Source organism: Corvus cornix, chromosome 26 (assembly GCF_000738735.6).
Source record: "Corvus cornix cornix isolate S_Up_H32 chromosome 26, ASM73873v5, whole genome shotgun sequence".
NCBI classification, from domain to species: Eukaryota; Metazoa; Chordata; class Aves; order Passeriformes; family Corvidae; genus Corvus; species Corvus cornix.
Genome location: NC_046354.1, coordinates 4843272 through 4857086, shown reverse-complemented (window position 1 = coordinate 4857086; position 13815 = coordinate 4843272). Strand labels below are relative to the sequence as shown.

Below are 13815 nucleotides of genomic sequence, written 5' to 3'. Positions count from 1 at the left end.
GGCTCTTGTGCCCTCCCAGCCTGGCACAGCGGTGGCCCCGGTGGGTGGTGTCACATCGCTGTCCCTTCACCTCCTCGACAAGGGGTGGGGGGCACAGAGGGGGGTGGGTGACATTCCCTCCGCTCTGACAGAGGCTAAAAATACCCCCCCGCGCCGGTGGCAGCTTAGGGGACACTCGGGGCGCTCGGAGGGGATACAGCCCGACAGCCACCCAGAGCCACCCCGGCACCGGGAGCCCCGGCCCAGGTAGGGACGCGCGGGGACCGAGGCAAGGGCAAAGGTGGCACCCCCGGCACCCCCACAGCCGGGCTCTGCTTCTGGGCTGGCCCCCACTTTGGCTGGGGGGTGAGTTGGGGGACCTGGAGGGGCAGGGGCTCCATGGGGACATTCCTAGGGGGGCTCAGGGCAACCCCCCCAACAGGGTCTGAGCCGGGGGAGCGCTGGTGACAGTGTGAGTCCTTCTTTTGGGGTGCGGTACCGTATCGGGGGGGGATCATCATCGTGGAGGAGGCGATGCCCCGTTTTGGGGGGTATTCGCTGATTTTGGAGGTACGCGGTGTCTTTGGGGGTCAATGTTAAATGGGGGGTGACGGTCTGTGCTGGGGGTGCCCATCCTGGGGATGCCCATCCTGGGGGTGCCTGTTGGGGGGCACACGGATTCCCACTGGGATGGGGGCAGTCTCTGCATGGGGAAGAGTGACACCCTGTTGGATGGGGGGGCAATGACTCTATTGGGGGGGCATAATGCCCACCTCGGAGGGGGTTACCCTCTTTCGGAAGCGCCGCTGTCACTTTGGGGGAGGTCCAACCCCATCTCTCGCGGGGTTACGATGCCTGCTTGGGGGGGAGGTTCGGGCTGAACCCGGGGGGTAACGACTGCCCCCGAGGAGGGGCTTAGGGCTGTCCCGGGGGGGGGTCCCCACTGTCTGTGGGGGTCACGGGTGTTCCCACAGAGGGACAGAGCTGCCTGGGGGTTGTCACGGCCGTCCTGGGGAGCACAGGGCTGTCAAGGGCGGGGGGGTGTCCCGGCTGACCCCACACGGGTACAGGGCGGTCCTCCGGGGGGGTTACAGGGCTGTCCCCACGGGGGTACACGACAGTCCCCTGGGGGGAGTCAGGGCTGTCTCGGAGCGGTCACGGCTGTCCTGGGGCGGGGGGTAAAAGGGCTGTCCGTGAGGGGGTCACGTCTGTCCCGGGGGTGCCTCAGCCCCACACCCCCGTAGCTCACAGCCCCATCCCGGGTCCTGCCCCCCCCCCCACCCTCCAGCGCCGCAGCCGCCTCCTTCCTCCTCCTCCTCCTCCTCGCCACATCCTCCGCCCGCCCCATCCTCTTCCTCGTCCCGGTTTCCGGCCGGGCCCCGCCGGGGACTTTGGTCCATTCCCGGGTTCCTGCATCAATCATCAACCAGGGGAGGGAGCGGCCGTTGCGGCCCCGCCGCCGTAAGAGTCCCCCGGGCCCCCCCACCGCCCCCCGCCCCCATCACCATCATCACCACCATCACCATCATCATCAACCCCTCCGCCCCTCCCCGACCCCCCCGGAGCCGCCATGTCCTCTGCCCCCCCGGCCAAGTGTCCCTTCAAGAAGCGGGGTAGCCTGCAGACCCCCAGCCCCGCAGGTGAGACCTCCCCCCCCAAATATCCCCCATCCTCCCGGCAGCCCACGGGGACACCCAGGTCGCGCCCAGCGCGGGGTGGGACACGATGCTGCGAGTAGGGGGGATCAGTTTGGGGGGGGGGAAGTGCCGGGTTGCTGCTTGGAGGGTTTTTGGTGGGGTGGGAGCCCACCGCCGTGTCCCGGCACCGGGAGGGTGGCAGCGGGGCTGGGGGGGTCCTGTGTGTCCCCTCCCGGCAGCGCCTCGGTGGCGCAGTGAGAGCGGAGGAAGAGGAGGAGGAGGAAGGAGGGGGAGCGCAGGGGGATGCGGGGGGGCGGACCCCGCAGGGGGAGCGGGGCCGGTTTGGGGGGGCGGGGGGCACGGCGGGGGTGGTCTCGGGTGTTATGAGGGGGGCTGCTGGCACGGGGTGGACAAGGTGGCACTTTGGGGTTCGCAGTGGTTGGCACCACTGATGGGGGTCTCAGGGTGTCACCGGGGTTGTTCCCAGACGTCGCTGTTCGGGGTCAGTGGCACGGGGTGGTTGTGGCACGGAGTGGGTGAGGTGGCACTTAGGGGCTGTCACCTGGCTGGCAGTGCTGCGGGGTGTGGTCTCGGGGTGTCAGCGGGGCCCTCGTGTGCCCCGGGTGGGTGGCACAGGGTGATGATGGTGACACGGGGTGGGCAAGGTGGCACTTTGGGGTTGGGACCTGGCTGGCACTGTTGAGAGAGGGTCTCAGGGTGTCACTGGGGCTGTTCCCACACGTGGGTGGCACGTGCATGTTCTGGGGGGTGGCACATGGTGGTGGTGAAACAGGGTGATAGTGGTGACACAGGGTGATGGTGGCACCTTGGGGTGATGGTGGTGACATGGGTGGGTGATGTGGCACTTGGGGGTTGTCACCTGGCTGGTACTTCTGGGGGCTCTCAGGGTGTCACTGGGGCTGCTCCTGACTCTGGGGGACCCACATGTGTTCTGGGTGGGTGGCACAGGGTGATGGTGGGGACACAGTGTGATGATGGTGGCACAGGGTGATGGTGGCACCTTGGGGTTGTCATCTGTCTGGCACCCGTGTTGGGGGCGGGTCCCGGAGTGCCACCAGGGCTGCCACCTGTCACACGCGTGGGTGGCACAGGACATGTCCCAGGGTCACAGGGCACCCTGGGTGTCACCGTGCCCCAGGTGAGGCACTACCAGCACATCCCGATGACACCAGTGCCGTCCCTGCCCTGGGTGACAGCAACCCAGCACCCCCATTCCCACTGGGGTGATGCAGGGAGCCCGTGGGGTGGAGGCTCCTCAGGAGACCTGGATCTTCCCCCCATGCTGTGCTGGGTAGGGGGGCTCTTACTGGTGCCCCCAGTTTAACCAGTAGGACCTGATTTCCAGTGCCCCCCCCCGGCCAGGTCTGTGGTGGGTTCGGGGCTGCAGAGGGGGGTGTTGGCATCGGGGGGGTGTCTCTGGGCATCCCCCAGCCCAGTGGCCCCAGTGCTGGTGGGAGCAGGGGGTGCTCTGCGGGGGGGGGACAGTGGGGGGTGTTTGGAGTGGGGGGTGTTGCCTCCCCTCCCCCCCAGTCTGGGGATGTGCCCCCTGTGGTGGAAGGGATGGGATGGGGGGCAGGGAGGCAGCATTGGTAGGGGGATGGACCCCAGTGTTGTGCCCCCCATGCCATGGGGGTCCTGCCCCCCAGCCCTGAGCCCCTCATTCACCGTTGGCTTCTGACACCCCCCCAGTGGAGCCAGCAGCCCTCCCAGTGCCCCAGGGGGATTTGGGGGTGTCCCTCTTGCCCTTGAGCTGCCTCAGTTTCCCCATCACTCCCATTGGGAAGAGCATCTCAGTTCCATGGTGGGGAGGGGGAGCTGTGGAGGGGCTGATTAACCCCTTCCTGCCCGGGCAGGGGTCCAGACCCCCCCAGCTGATGTTGTCCCACTCCCTGCAGAGCTGCGGGGGGGGCCAGGGGCCCGACCCCTGCAGTCGGCCTGGTCCCTGCCCGGGACCCCCCATTGCCTGAAGCATTTCCCAGTGGATCTGCGCACTTCCATGGATGGCAAATACAAGGAGATCGCTGAGGTGGGTCCTGGGCACCGAGTTCACCAGGTCTGGGGGGGGTGAATGTATGTTGGGGCTGGGGGGGGTCTCCGTTCCATCTTTCCCACTCCTATCCTCCCCAAACCCTCCTCCCTTCCCACTTTTTGAGTGTGGGAGTCCCTGTGAGCCTTTCTCTCCCAGCTCAGTGGGTTGAGGCCAGGCACAGCTCATGGCAGGGCTGCTCTGGGCACAGCTCATGGCAGAGGTGTTCCAGGCAGGAGCTCTTCTGGCACTGGCAGGGCTGAGGCTGGCCCCAGCTCATGGCAGGGCTGAGGCTGGGCACAGCTCATGGCAGGGCTGCTCTGGTCACAGCTCATGGCGGGGCTGAGGCTGGGCACAGCTCATGGCAGGGCTGCTCTGGGCACAGCTCATGGCAGGGCTGCTCTGGGCAGGAGCTGTTTTGCCGCTCGCTGGCCGAGAACGAGATGCGGACGGCTCCGTACGAATTCCCGGAGGAGAGTCCCATCGAGCAGCTGGAGGAACGGCGCCAGCGCCTGGAGCGCCAGATCAGCCAGGACGTCAAGTAAGCCTGGGGGGGTCCCCCGCATCCCCCCAAATCGCTGGAAGGGAGCCCTGCATGGGGCCAGGCCACCTCCCCACCCCAAGAGGCTGTCGGTCCTCTGTGCCAGCTCTGTGTCCCCTCTCCCGTGGGTGTCGCACTTGGTGTCCCCTTTGCAGTGAGTTTTTGGCTGGTTTCTGTCTGGTTTCTGTTGTTTCGGCATTAACGGGGTGTTTTCTCTCCCCGGCCCCCCCATTTCTCTCCCCCTCGTCCCCCCGGCTGTCCCCCCCCTCCACCGCCGCCTCCTTGTCCCCAGACTTGAGCCCGACATTTTGCTCAGAGCCAAACAGGACTTCCTGAAAATTGACAGTGCTGCGGACTTACAGTGAGTGTCCGGCTCGGTGTCACCGGCCGGGGCCACGGGGGGGATCGGGGACCCACCTGGCCCCGCTCTGACCCAGCACATCCAAGCATGGAGCCAAGAGGTCCCTCCCGGCCACTCTCGCTGCCACTGAAGGAGTCAATGCACCTGGGGAGGGGGGTTGGGGTGGGCTGGGGGTCCCAGCTCTGCTGTTGGCACAGGACCCCTGTCCTGGCCCTGTCTTCCCCCGGATGGGGGGCCTGATGCCGTGTGTCCCTCTCCCTCCTGTCTCCGCTTGGGAGTTGTCTCTGTCATGAGGTTTTTTTGTGCTTTGTGCCCCCCACCCCCCAACTTTTCATTGTGCTCGTGTGGGGCTGGGGGATGTGTTTTGGGAAGGAGGACAATGCCACCACCAGAGGACACAAGTGGCACAGCTGCCACAACCTGGTGGTGGCATCCCTGGGGACAGCGTCACCCTCCTGCCACCCCAGGACCGGACACAGTCCCTGGGGTAGGGCTCGTGCTGCTGTTGAGGGACACGAGGATGGGGACAGACCTGTCATTGTCCCACTGGCCACGTCTGTCCCCACAGGCTCTTCAAGGAGCAGAACGACAGCCTGGTGGACCACGTCCCCAAGGAGCGGGAGGCGCTGCTGGAGCGGGAATTCCAGCGGGTCACCATCTCTGGGGAGGAGAAATGTGGGGTGAGCCTCCCCCTGACCCCCCCGGAACCCAGGCAAGGGTCTCCAGGCTGCCAACCCCAGCTTGGGGGTGGTTTTTGTTTGGTTTCTCCTCTCCAGGTGCCCTTCACTGACCTGCTGGATGCGGCCAAGAGCGTGGTGAAGGCGCTGTTTGTGCGGGAGAAGTACATGGGGCTGTCGCTCCAGAGCTTCTGCAAGACCACGGCCCGGTACCTGCAGGAGCTCTCCGAGAAGCCCCTGGAGACCCGTGGCTACGAGGAGGTGCCTGAGACCCCCGTGGCTGCTGGTGAGCACGGTGTGGGGGGGGTCTCTGTGCTGGGCTGGGGTGCTGGAGGAGCTTTTGGGGTGATGTTGGTGTCTCCTGGCTGCAGATGCCCCCGTGCACCCCCCATTTGCCGAGCAGCACCCCTATGAGACGTGGGACCCCCAGAACATGCCGGCGGACCTGGGCTTTGGGCTGAAGATGGTGGACGGTGTCGTGCATGTCTACACCAAGCAGGACATCACCGACAAGTGAGTTTTGTGAGGGGGAGGGTCCTACTCACTGGGGTGATGAGATTTTTGGGGGGCTGTGTGACCCCCATGTGTGTCCCCCCCACAGGAGCACGGAGCTGGACCTGCCGTACCCCGACCTGCAGGAGTTTATCGCCGACATGAATTTCCTCATGGCTTTGATCATCAACGGGCCCATGTAAGGGGGAGGGTCCCACCCGGGAGGGTCCCACCCCACCCTGGGTGGGATCCCGTGGCAGGGGTGTGACAGAACCCTGGGGACAGCCCCGAGGACATGGCAGTGGCTCTGGCACACGGTGCTGGTGCAGCTCCCACGTCCACCCTCGCCCGTGTCCAAGAGTCCGCGTTCCCATATCCGTGTGGGCACCGGCCTTTCGGGGCTGGATGTTCTCCCTCCTCACCCCCAAACTGAGCCCCTCTTCCCCGTTTTGGGCAGTAAATCCTTCTGCTACCGCCGGCTGCAGTACCTGAGCAACAAGTTCCAGATGCACGTGCTGCTCAATGAGATGAAGGAGCTGGCAGCCCAGAAGAAGGTGCCTCACCGCGACTTCTACAACATCCGCAAGGTACCTGCAGATCCTGAGCTAGTCCCAGATCCTGGGGGCGTTCCTGGCTTCGCTGGGGAGCTCTTGGAGGGTCTCAGGGCTGAGCATCACCTCACTGGTGCAGGTGGACACCCACATCCATGCCTCGTCCTGCATGAACCAGAAGCATCTCTTGCGCTTCATCAAGCGGGCAATGAAGAAGCACCTGGATGAAATTGTCCACGTGGAGAAGGGGAAGGAGCAGACGCTCAAGGAGGTGTTTGAGACGATGAACCTCACAGCCTACGACCTGAGCGTGGACACGCTGGATGTCCATGCGGTACGGGAGGCACCCAAACCCTGGGGATGAGTGGACCCCCAGCCCATCCTTGGTTGGGCTGCGGGATCTTCTCCAGGGGGTTTTCCCAGGGCGCGGGGGGTTGCTGCGGGCTGGGGATGGGGGTGTGGTGGGTGATGAGGAGTCTCAGGTCACACCTGTCCCACGTTCAGGACCGCAACACCTTCCACCGCTTCGACAAGTTCAACGCCAAGTACAACCCCATCGGGGAGTCCATCCTGCGGGAGATCTTCATCAAGACGGACAACCGTGTCTCAGGGAAGTACTTCGCCCACATCATCAAGGTGGGTCACCTCCCCTCCTCGTGGTGGTGGTGGTCCCCGTGTCCCCTTCCCGGTGGCCGAGCAGTGACAGTTGTCACTTGTCCCTTCCCATCAGGAGGTGATGGCAGACCTGGAGGAGAGCAAGTACCAGAACGCGGAGCTGCGTCTCTCGATCTACGGCCGCTCCCGGGATGAGTGGGACAAGCTGGCCCGCTGGGCCGTCAGCCACCGCGTCCACTCCAACAACGTCCGCTGGCTCGTGCAGGTGCCCCGGCTCTTGTGAGTAAAGAGGGGACAGGAACCCTCACCTGGGCTGGGGAGATCCAGGACATCCCACTGCTGCCTGGGGTGGGGAGGAGAGGGGGGAAAGCCGGCTCTGAGTGGGGTCCATTCCCCACAGTGACGTCTACCGGACGAAGAAGCAGTTGGCCAACTTCCAGGAGATGCTGGAGAATATCTTCCTGCCGCTCTACGAGGCCACCATCCACCCTGCCCAGCACCCAGAGCTGCACCTCTTCCTGGAGCATGTGAGTGCTGCGTCCTGCTCCTGGGGACACCCAACCTGAACCCAGCTGGAGTGAGGGGTGATGTCCCACCCGGGGGCTGTCTCTGCTGCAGGTGGACGGCTTCGACAGCGTGGATGATGAATCCAAACCGGAGCATCACATTTTCAACCTGGATAGCCCTTTGCCAGGCAACTGGGTGGAGGAGGACAACCCGCCCTACTCCTACTACCTGTACTACATGTATGCCAACATGACAGTGCTCAACCACCTGCGGCGGTAAGGACAGCCCTGGCCCGGACCCTGCGCCCCTCAGGAGGTTCTGGGGAGGTCAGAGGGCGATGGTGCCAGTCAAACCCCCGTTGCAGGAAGAGGGGCTTCCACACCTTCGTCCTGCGCCCACACTGCGGCGAAGCCGGTCCCATCCACCACCTCGTGTCAGGGTTCATGGTCTCGGAGAACATCTCCCACGGGTTGTTGCTGCGCAAGGTGAGTGGGGAGGAGGTGCCTGGAGGGGCTGGGGTGTGGTGGGACCCCGCTCACCCTTCTGTGCCCCCCAGGCCCCTGTGCTGCAGTACCTGTACTACCTGGCGCAGATTGGCATTGCCATGTCCCCGCTGAGCAACAACAGCCTCTTCCTGAGCTACCACCGCAACCCCCTGCCCGAGTACCTCTCACGGGGGCTCATGGTGTCCCTCTCCACTGATGATCCCCTCCAGTTCCACTTCACCAAGGTGAGCATTTGGGGGGTGGCACCAGCCAGTGACACCCCAAGAACAGTTGTGGGGTGGGCACGGGCCGGGTGATGGGATGGGGTCGGTAGTGGGGTGGGATTGGTGGTGCAGTGTGGCTGGTGGTGAGATGGGACCAGTGGCAGCACCGATGGACTCTGGAGGGTGCTGATGATGGTGTGGAGGGGCTGGGAGGAGGTGGGGACCCCTGTCCTGCCTGAGGGGTCTCTGTGCGGGAGCTGAGGGGTGTCGGTCCCCCCTCAGGAGCCGCTGATGGAGGAGTACAGCATCGCCACCCAGGTGTGGAAGCTCAGCTCCTGCGACATGTGTGAGCTGGCCCGGAACAGCGTCCTCATGAGCGGCTTCTCCCACAAGGTGAGGCCCATTCCCTCATTCCCAATCCTGCAGTTTGCCCATTCCTAATTCCGTGTGCCCCCATTTCCCAATTCCTATTCCCAATTCCCCCATTCTCCCATTTGCCCATTCCCTCATTCCCAATCCTGCAGTTTGCAGTTGCATTCCTAATTCCCATTTGCCCATTCCTATTCCAAATTCCGCCGTTCCCCAATTCCCCCATTCCTCCATTTGCCCAAACCCCTTCCCAATTCCCATTCACCTCCATTCCCCCATTCCCACCCCCAACGCCCACATTTGCCCATTCCCATCCCCAATTCCCCCATTCCCAATTCCCATTCACCCCCATTTGCCCATTCCCATTCCCAGTTCCCATTTGCCCATTCCCATTCCCAGTTCCCCCTCCGTGGGTCCTGGCAGCACTCAGGAGTGCCGGGCACCCACGAGGCCCTGTCCTGACGCCCACAGGTGAAGAGCTACTGGCTGGGTCCCAACTACCTGAAGGAGGGTCCAGAGGGGAACGACATCCGCCGGACCAACGTTCCCGACATCCGCGTGAGCTACCGCTTCGAGACGCTGTGCCAGGAGCTGACGCTCATCACGCAGGCGGTGCAGAGCGCCGAGCTGGAGCCCATCCAGGAGGAGGACGTGCTCACCATCTCCCTCGGCACCCACTGACTGCCCAGATCCCCCCCCGAGCCCCCCGGGGCTCTGCCGCCGTTCCCCCACCCGCTACCTCCTGCCCTAGGAAGGGGCCGCTCCTGCTGCTGTCCTGGTGCCACCGGTGCCACTGCAGGGGACGGAGTTTGTTGAGTCCTCTCTGTTTCATCTTGGTTTGGTCATTTTATGGGTGGTTTTTTGGGTCTTTTTCTGTTGTTTTTAACTGGTGTCTCCTTGCTGGGCCCTGCTGGGCTTGATGGCACCAGGAGGTGACGTGGGGGAGGGCATGGCCGGGGGGGTCCTGGATTTACCTCTCAGGTTGGGGACGCAGTGACATGTCGGGGGTCCTGGGTGCTGGTGGGGTGACAGTGTGGGAGGCCCAGCCCAGCCCCCCCTGGGTCCTGATGCTCTTTAACCCCAGCCACTCTCAGCCTGCTCTCTGCCCCACAGGGACAACCCAAGGAACCCAGACCTGAGGTCTGTGGTGTTGGTGGGGACACGGTGGCCCAGAGGACAGGGGGGATGGTGCTTGGTGGGGGATGCTCCATCCTCATCACCACAGGGAGGAAGGCAAGGTGTGGGATGGGGAATGTTTCATCCTCACCACCGCAGGGATGAAGGGAAAGGGGATCAGGTGACATGTGTCCCTGTCCCCAACACTCCCAGGAGATGTTTGTTTGTGGCCCAGATCGGGCTGGACCAGGCTTCTCCCATTCCAGTGGGGCATTACCCCCTCTATCCCTGCAGCCCCCATCCCAGTCCTGCTCGCCTGCATCCGGAGCCGGCATTCCCAGGAAAACCTTATGGCGACTATAAAAACAACAAAGTTTTAAAAAACCCCTAACCGAGCATGAAAAATAAAAGTATTTAAGTAAAACACTGGAACTGACGTGTGGGGAGGGAGGGAGTGTGGCCCCAGAGGGAAACTGAGGCACAGAGGTCCCCTCATGGCTTGGGTTTGGGGGTCCCCAAGGTGATGTGGGAGGGTCAGGGGACGGATCCCGAGCGGTGGTGGCAGCGCCGGCGCTGGCGGGGATGCCCCTGGCACCCTGCCTGCACCCGCTGACGCCAGAGGGAGGGGAGGGGAGGGGAGAGGAGAGGGGAGGGTCCTGTCCCAGTCCGTCCCAGTCCGTCCCAGTCCGTGCTCCCGCAGAGCCTCAGCCGGGTGTCACCATGGTGGTCACACTGGGGTACTGGGACATCCGTGGGGTGAGTGGAGTCGAGGGGTGACAGTGCCTCTCTGGGGACGGGGGGGGGGGGGGCACGGGTGTGGGCGTGCTGGAGGTCCCAGGGCGATGTGGGGGTGCTGGAGGTCCCAGGGTGTGGGGGGAGAGGTCCGGGGGGGCTTTGGGGTGTCAAAACCGGGTGCTGTCCCCCCAGCTGGCCCACGCTATCCGCCTGCTGCTGGAGTACACCGAGACCCCCTACCAGGAGCGCCAGTACCGCCCTGGCCCAGGTGAGCGGGGCAAGCGGGGTGTGACCCCCCCCAGTCCCTCCACCCCCTCCCCCGGCACCCTCGATCCTGCTGTGTCAGGAACCAGCGGGGGAACGCCTCCGTTTCGCCCCCGTCCCTCTCCCGCCGTCCCCACCCCTCCTGCCAGCTCTCGGGGGGGTCACCTTTGTCCCCCCCATTCTCCTCCCCCGCCCCAAATAAAAGGACCTTGACCCCTCTCAGGGGCAACGTCCTCCCTTATCTGCCCAGGGTGTCCCGGGGGGGTCACCGGCTGCCCCGGGGCAGAGCGGGGGCCCCCCCCCCCCCAATACCCGCACCCCCCATTGCTGTCGTACCCCGAGTGGGGTCTGGGGGAGCCCCTCCCCCCAATCTCTCTGCCCCCCCAGCCCCTGACTATGACCCGAGCGACTGGACCAACGAGAAGGAGAAACTGGGGCTCGACTTCCCCAATGTAGGTGATGGGCGGGAGTGTGGGGCGGGGGTGTGGGGGTCACCGGGGCTGACCCGCTCCCCCCGACACCCCCAGCTCCCGTATCTCATCGACGGCCCCACCAAGCTGACGCAGAGCAACGCGATCCTGCGCTACATCGCCCGCAAGCACAACATGTGTGAGTGGGGGGGGGGTCCCAGCACCCGGGGGTGGGGTCCCTGGGTTTTTGGGCGGGGGGGTTGACACCTCCCCACCCCGCAGGTGGTGAGACGGAGGGAGAAGCAGCGCGTGGACCTGCTGGAAAACCAGCTCATGGATTTGAGGATGAACTTTGTCCGGCTCTGCTACAACCCCGATTTTGTGAGTGCCCCTTGGGGCTTATGGGGGGCCGGATCCCCCCCCAGACCCCGGCGCTGTCCCCCCGCGCGGGGGGTGCGTTGGGGCACATGCCAGTCAGGGGGTGATGGCGATGCCCCTGGGTTTGGGGAGGCTGGGGGAGCAGCCCCCCCGAACTGTGCCCCCCCGCGCCGTGCAGGAGAAGCTGAAGCCGGCGTACCTGGAGCAGCTGCCCAAGAAGCTGCAGGAGCTGTCGCGGTTCCTGGGCTCCCGGCCCTGGTTTGCAGGGCAGAAGGTGGGTGGGGGATGCTGGGGAGGGCTGGGGAGTCCCTGTGGGGGCTGACCCCCCCTGCCCCTCCACTAGCTCACCTTCGTGGACTTCCTGGCGTACGACGTGCTGGACCAGCACCGCATGTTCGTGCCCGAGTGTCCGGAGCTGAAGGGAAACCTGGCCCAGTTCCTGCAGCGCTTCGAGGTGAGCAGGGACAAGGGACAGCCCGAGAGCACCATCTCCATCCCTGACACCCCGGTGTCCCCATCCCCGACCCCCCCACGCTGTGCCCATTGCCATTCCTGACACCTCAGTGCCTATGTCCTTGTCCTATCCCAAGCCTCATCCTCAAATCCCCGGTGTGTGTCTCCATCCCCATTCCTGTCACCCCTGTGACCCCATCCCTGACCCGCTGGTGTCCCAGTCCCTGTCCCTAACACCCCGGTGTCCCCATCACTGACATCCCAATGTCCCCATCCCATCGCTGACACACCAATGTCCCTGTCCCAATTCCTGACACCCCAGGGTCCATCTCTGTCCCAATCCCTGACCCGGTGGTGTTCCCATCCCTGACCCCAATACCCCGGTGTCCCTGTCCCCATCCCAGACACCTCCAGGGCCCCATCCCTGACCCCACGGTGTCCCCATTCATGTCCCCACGTGTCCCTGTTCCCCCAGGCCCTGGAGAAGGTCTCTGCCTACATGCGCTCAGGGCGCTTCATGAAAACCCCGATTTTCTGGCGCACGGCGAAGTGGTGCAACACCAAGGAGTGAGGGGGTGACCCCCCCTGCCCCGCAACTCCCCCCCAGACCTCCCCAATAAATCATGGGGGACTCCCCCTTGTCCAGCCACTGTGTGGGGTGCACTGAGCTGCCGAGGGACTGTGGTGGGAGCTGTGGGAACCCCTCATTTGTGGGGTGACCCTGGGGGGAATGTGGGGCCCTCCTGGATCCCGAGATGGGGGAGGCCATTCCCCGCTGCATCCCCAGGATAAGGGGGACCCCCCCATGGAGACTGTGGGGATCAAGGTGGGGTCCCTATCGCCCCCAGGATAATGAGACCCCCCTGCAGCTTAGGGGATTGAAAGGGGGGACCCTGATGAAGCTTGAGGAGGGGTCACAGAGGGACCCATGACCCCCAGGATAAGGGGCTTCCCGTAGAGTTTGGGGGGGATCACGGGGCTCCCAGGAAAAGGGGGAACCCATGGAATTTAAGGGGCGGCAGGGCCCCAGAATGAAGGGGCCCCATGGAGTTTGTGGGGTTGCAGTGCCCCCAGGATAAGGTGGTCCCGTGGGGATGGGTGGGGTGTGTCACAGAACCCCCAGGATAAGGAGGACCCCACGGAACTTAGCGGGTCGCAGAGCCACGGGGATGGGGAGGGTCAGAGAGCCCCCTGTTAAAGGGCACTCCACGGAACTTGGGGTGGCTCCAGACACCCCAGGATAAGGGGAACCCCATGGAGTGTGGGGTGGTCACAGAGCCCTCAAGACAAGGGCGTTCCCATGGGGCTGGGAGGGTTGGAGAACTCCCGGGATACGGGGAACGCCGTGGAGTTTGGGGGGTCGCAAGGCCCTGCGGGGGCGGTGGGGGGCTTGCGGCGTCCCCGGGATAAGGGGGTTCCATGGGAACGTGGGGGGGGGGCACAGAGCCGCCTACTAAGGGGGACCCTATGGAGCTCGGGGGGGTCGCAGACCCTCGAGATACGGGGGACCCCCGTGGAGCTGCCGTCTCTCTGAGCCCCGTCCCGCTAAGCCCTGGTCCCATTAAACCCCGGTTCCGTTAAGCCCCGCCCCGCTAAACCCTGGTCCCGCTAAACCCCGGTCCCGCTAAACCGCGGTCCCATTAAGCCCCGGTCCCGTTACGCCCCGCCCCGCGAAGCCCCGGTCCCGCTAAGCCCCACCCCGCTAAACCCTGGTCCCGCTAAGCCCTGGTCCTGTTACGCCCCGCCCTGTTAAGCCCCGGTCCCGTTACGCCCCTCCCCGCTAAGCCCTGGTCCCGCTAAGCCCCGCCCCTTTAGACCCCGGTCCCGCTAAGCCCCGCCCTTCTAAGCCCCGCCCCGTTAAGCCCCGGTCCCTTTAAGCCCCGGTCCCTTTAAGCCCCGGTCCCTTTAAGCCCCGTCCCTTTAAGCCCCGCCCCTTTAAGCCCCGCCCCTTTAAGCACCGGTCCCTTTAAGCTC

General features: G+C 64.8%; 2 protein-coding genes across 5 annotated transcripts; both read left to right on the top strand.

Moving 5' to 3' along the window:
- The first annotated feature begins 143 nt into the window (after positions 1-143).
- Positions 144-10027, top strand: AMPD2 (adenosine monophosphate deaminase 2). Of its 4 annotated transcripts, none has more exons than XM_039565075.1 (18): positions 144-246; positions 3533-3663; positions 4074-4204; positions 4497-4565; positions 5134-5245; positions 5342-5528; positions 5614-5755; positions 5844-5933; positions 6192-6321; positions 6425-6619; positions 6790-6921; positions 7016-7179; positions 7301-7427; positions 7519-7682; positions 7772-7892; positions 7964-8137; positions 8399-8509; positions 8957-10027. In XM_039565075.1, the coding sequence occupies exons 2-18, from the start codon at positions 3634-3636 to the stop codon at positions 9164-9166; spliced, it is 2289 nt and encodes a 762-aa protein (XP_039421009.1). In that variant the 5' UTR covers positions 144-246; positions 3533-3633; the 3' UTR covers positions 9167-10027. The 4 variants fall into 4 exon arrangements, with proteins under 4 accessions (XP_039421009.1, XP_039421008.1, XP_039421006.1 ...); XM_039565074.1 differs by lacking the exon at positions 144-246 and adding an exon at positions 1345-1440; XM_039565072.1 differs by lacking the exon at positions 144-246 and adding an exon at positions 1480-1619.
- Positions 10028-10247: 220 nt separating this feature from the next.
- Positions 10248-12490, top strand: LOC104692439 (glutathione S-transferase 2-like). The gene is given in 9 exon segments (XM_039565076.1): positions 10248-10357; positions 10529-10604; positions 10988-11052; positions 11128-11209; positions 11293-11305; positions 11307-11391; positions 11567-11662; positions 11732-11842; positions 12317-12490. Coding segments are annotated over 9 exon segments (660 nt in total). The 5' UTR covers positions 10248-10321; the 3' UTR covers positions 12413-12490.
- The last annotated feature ends 1325 nt before the right edge of the window (positions 12491-13815 follow it).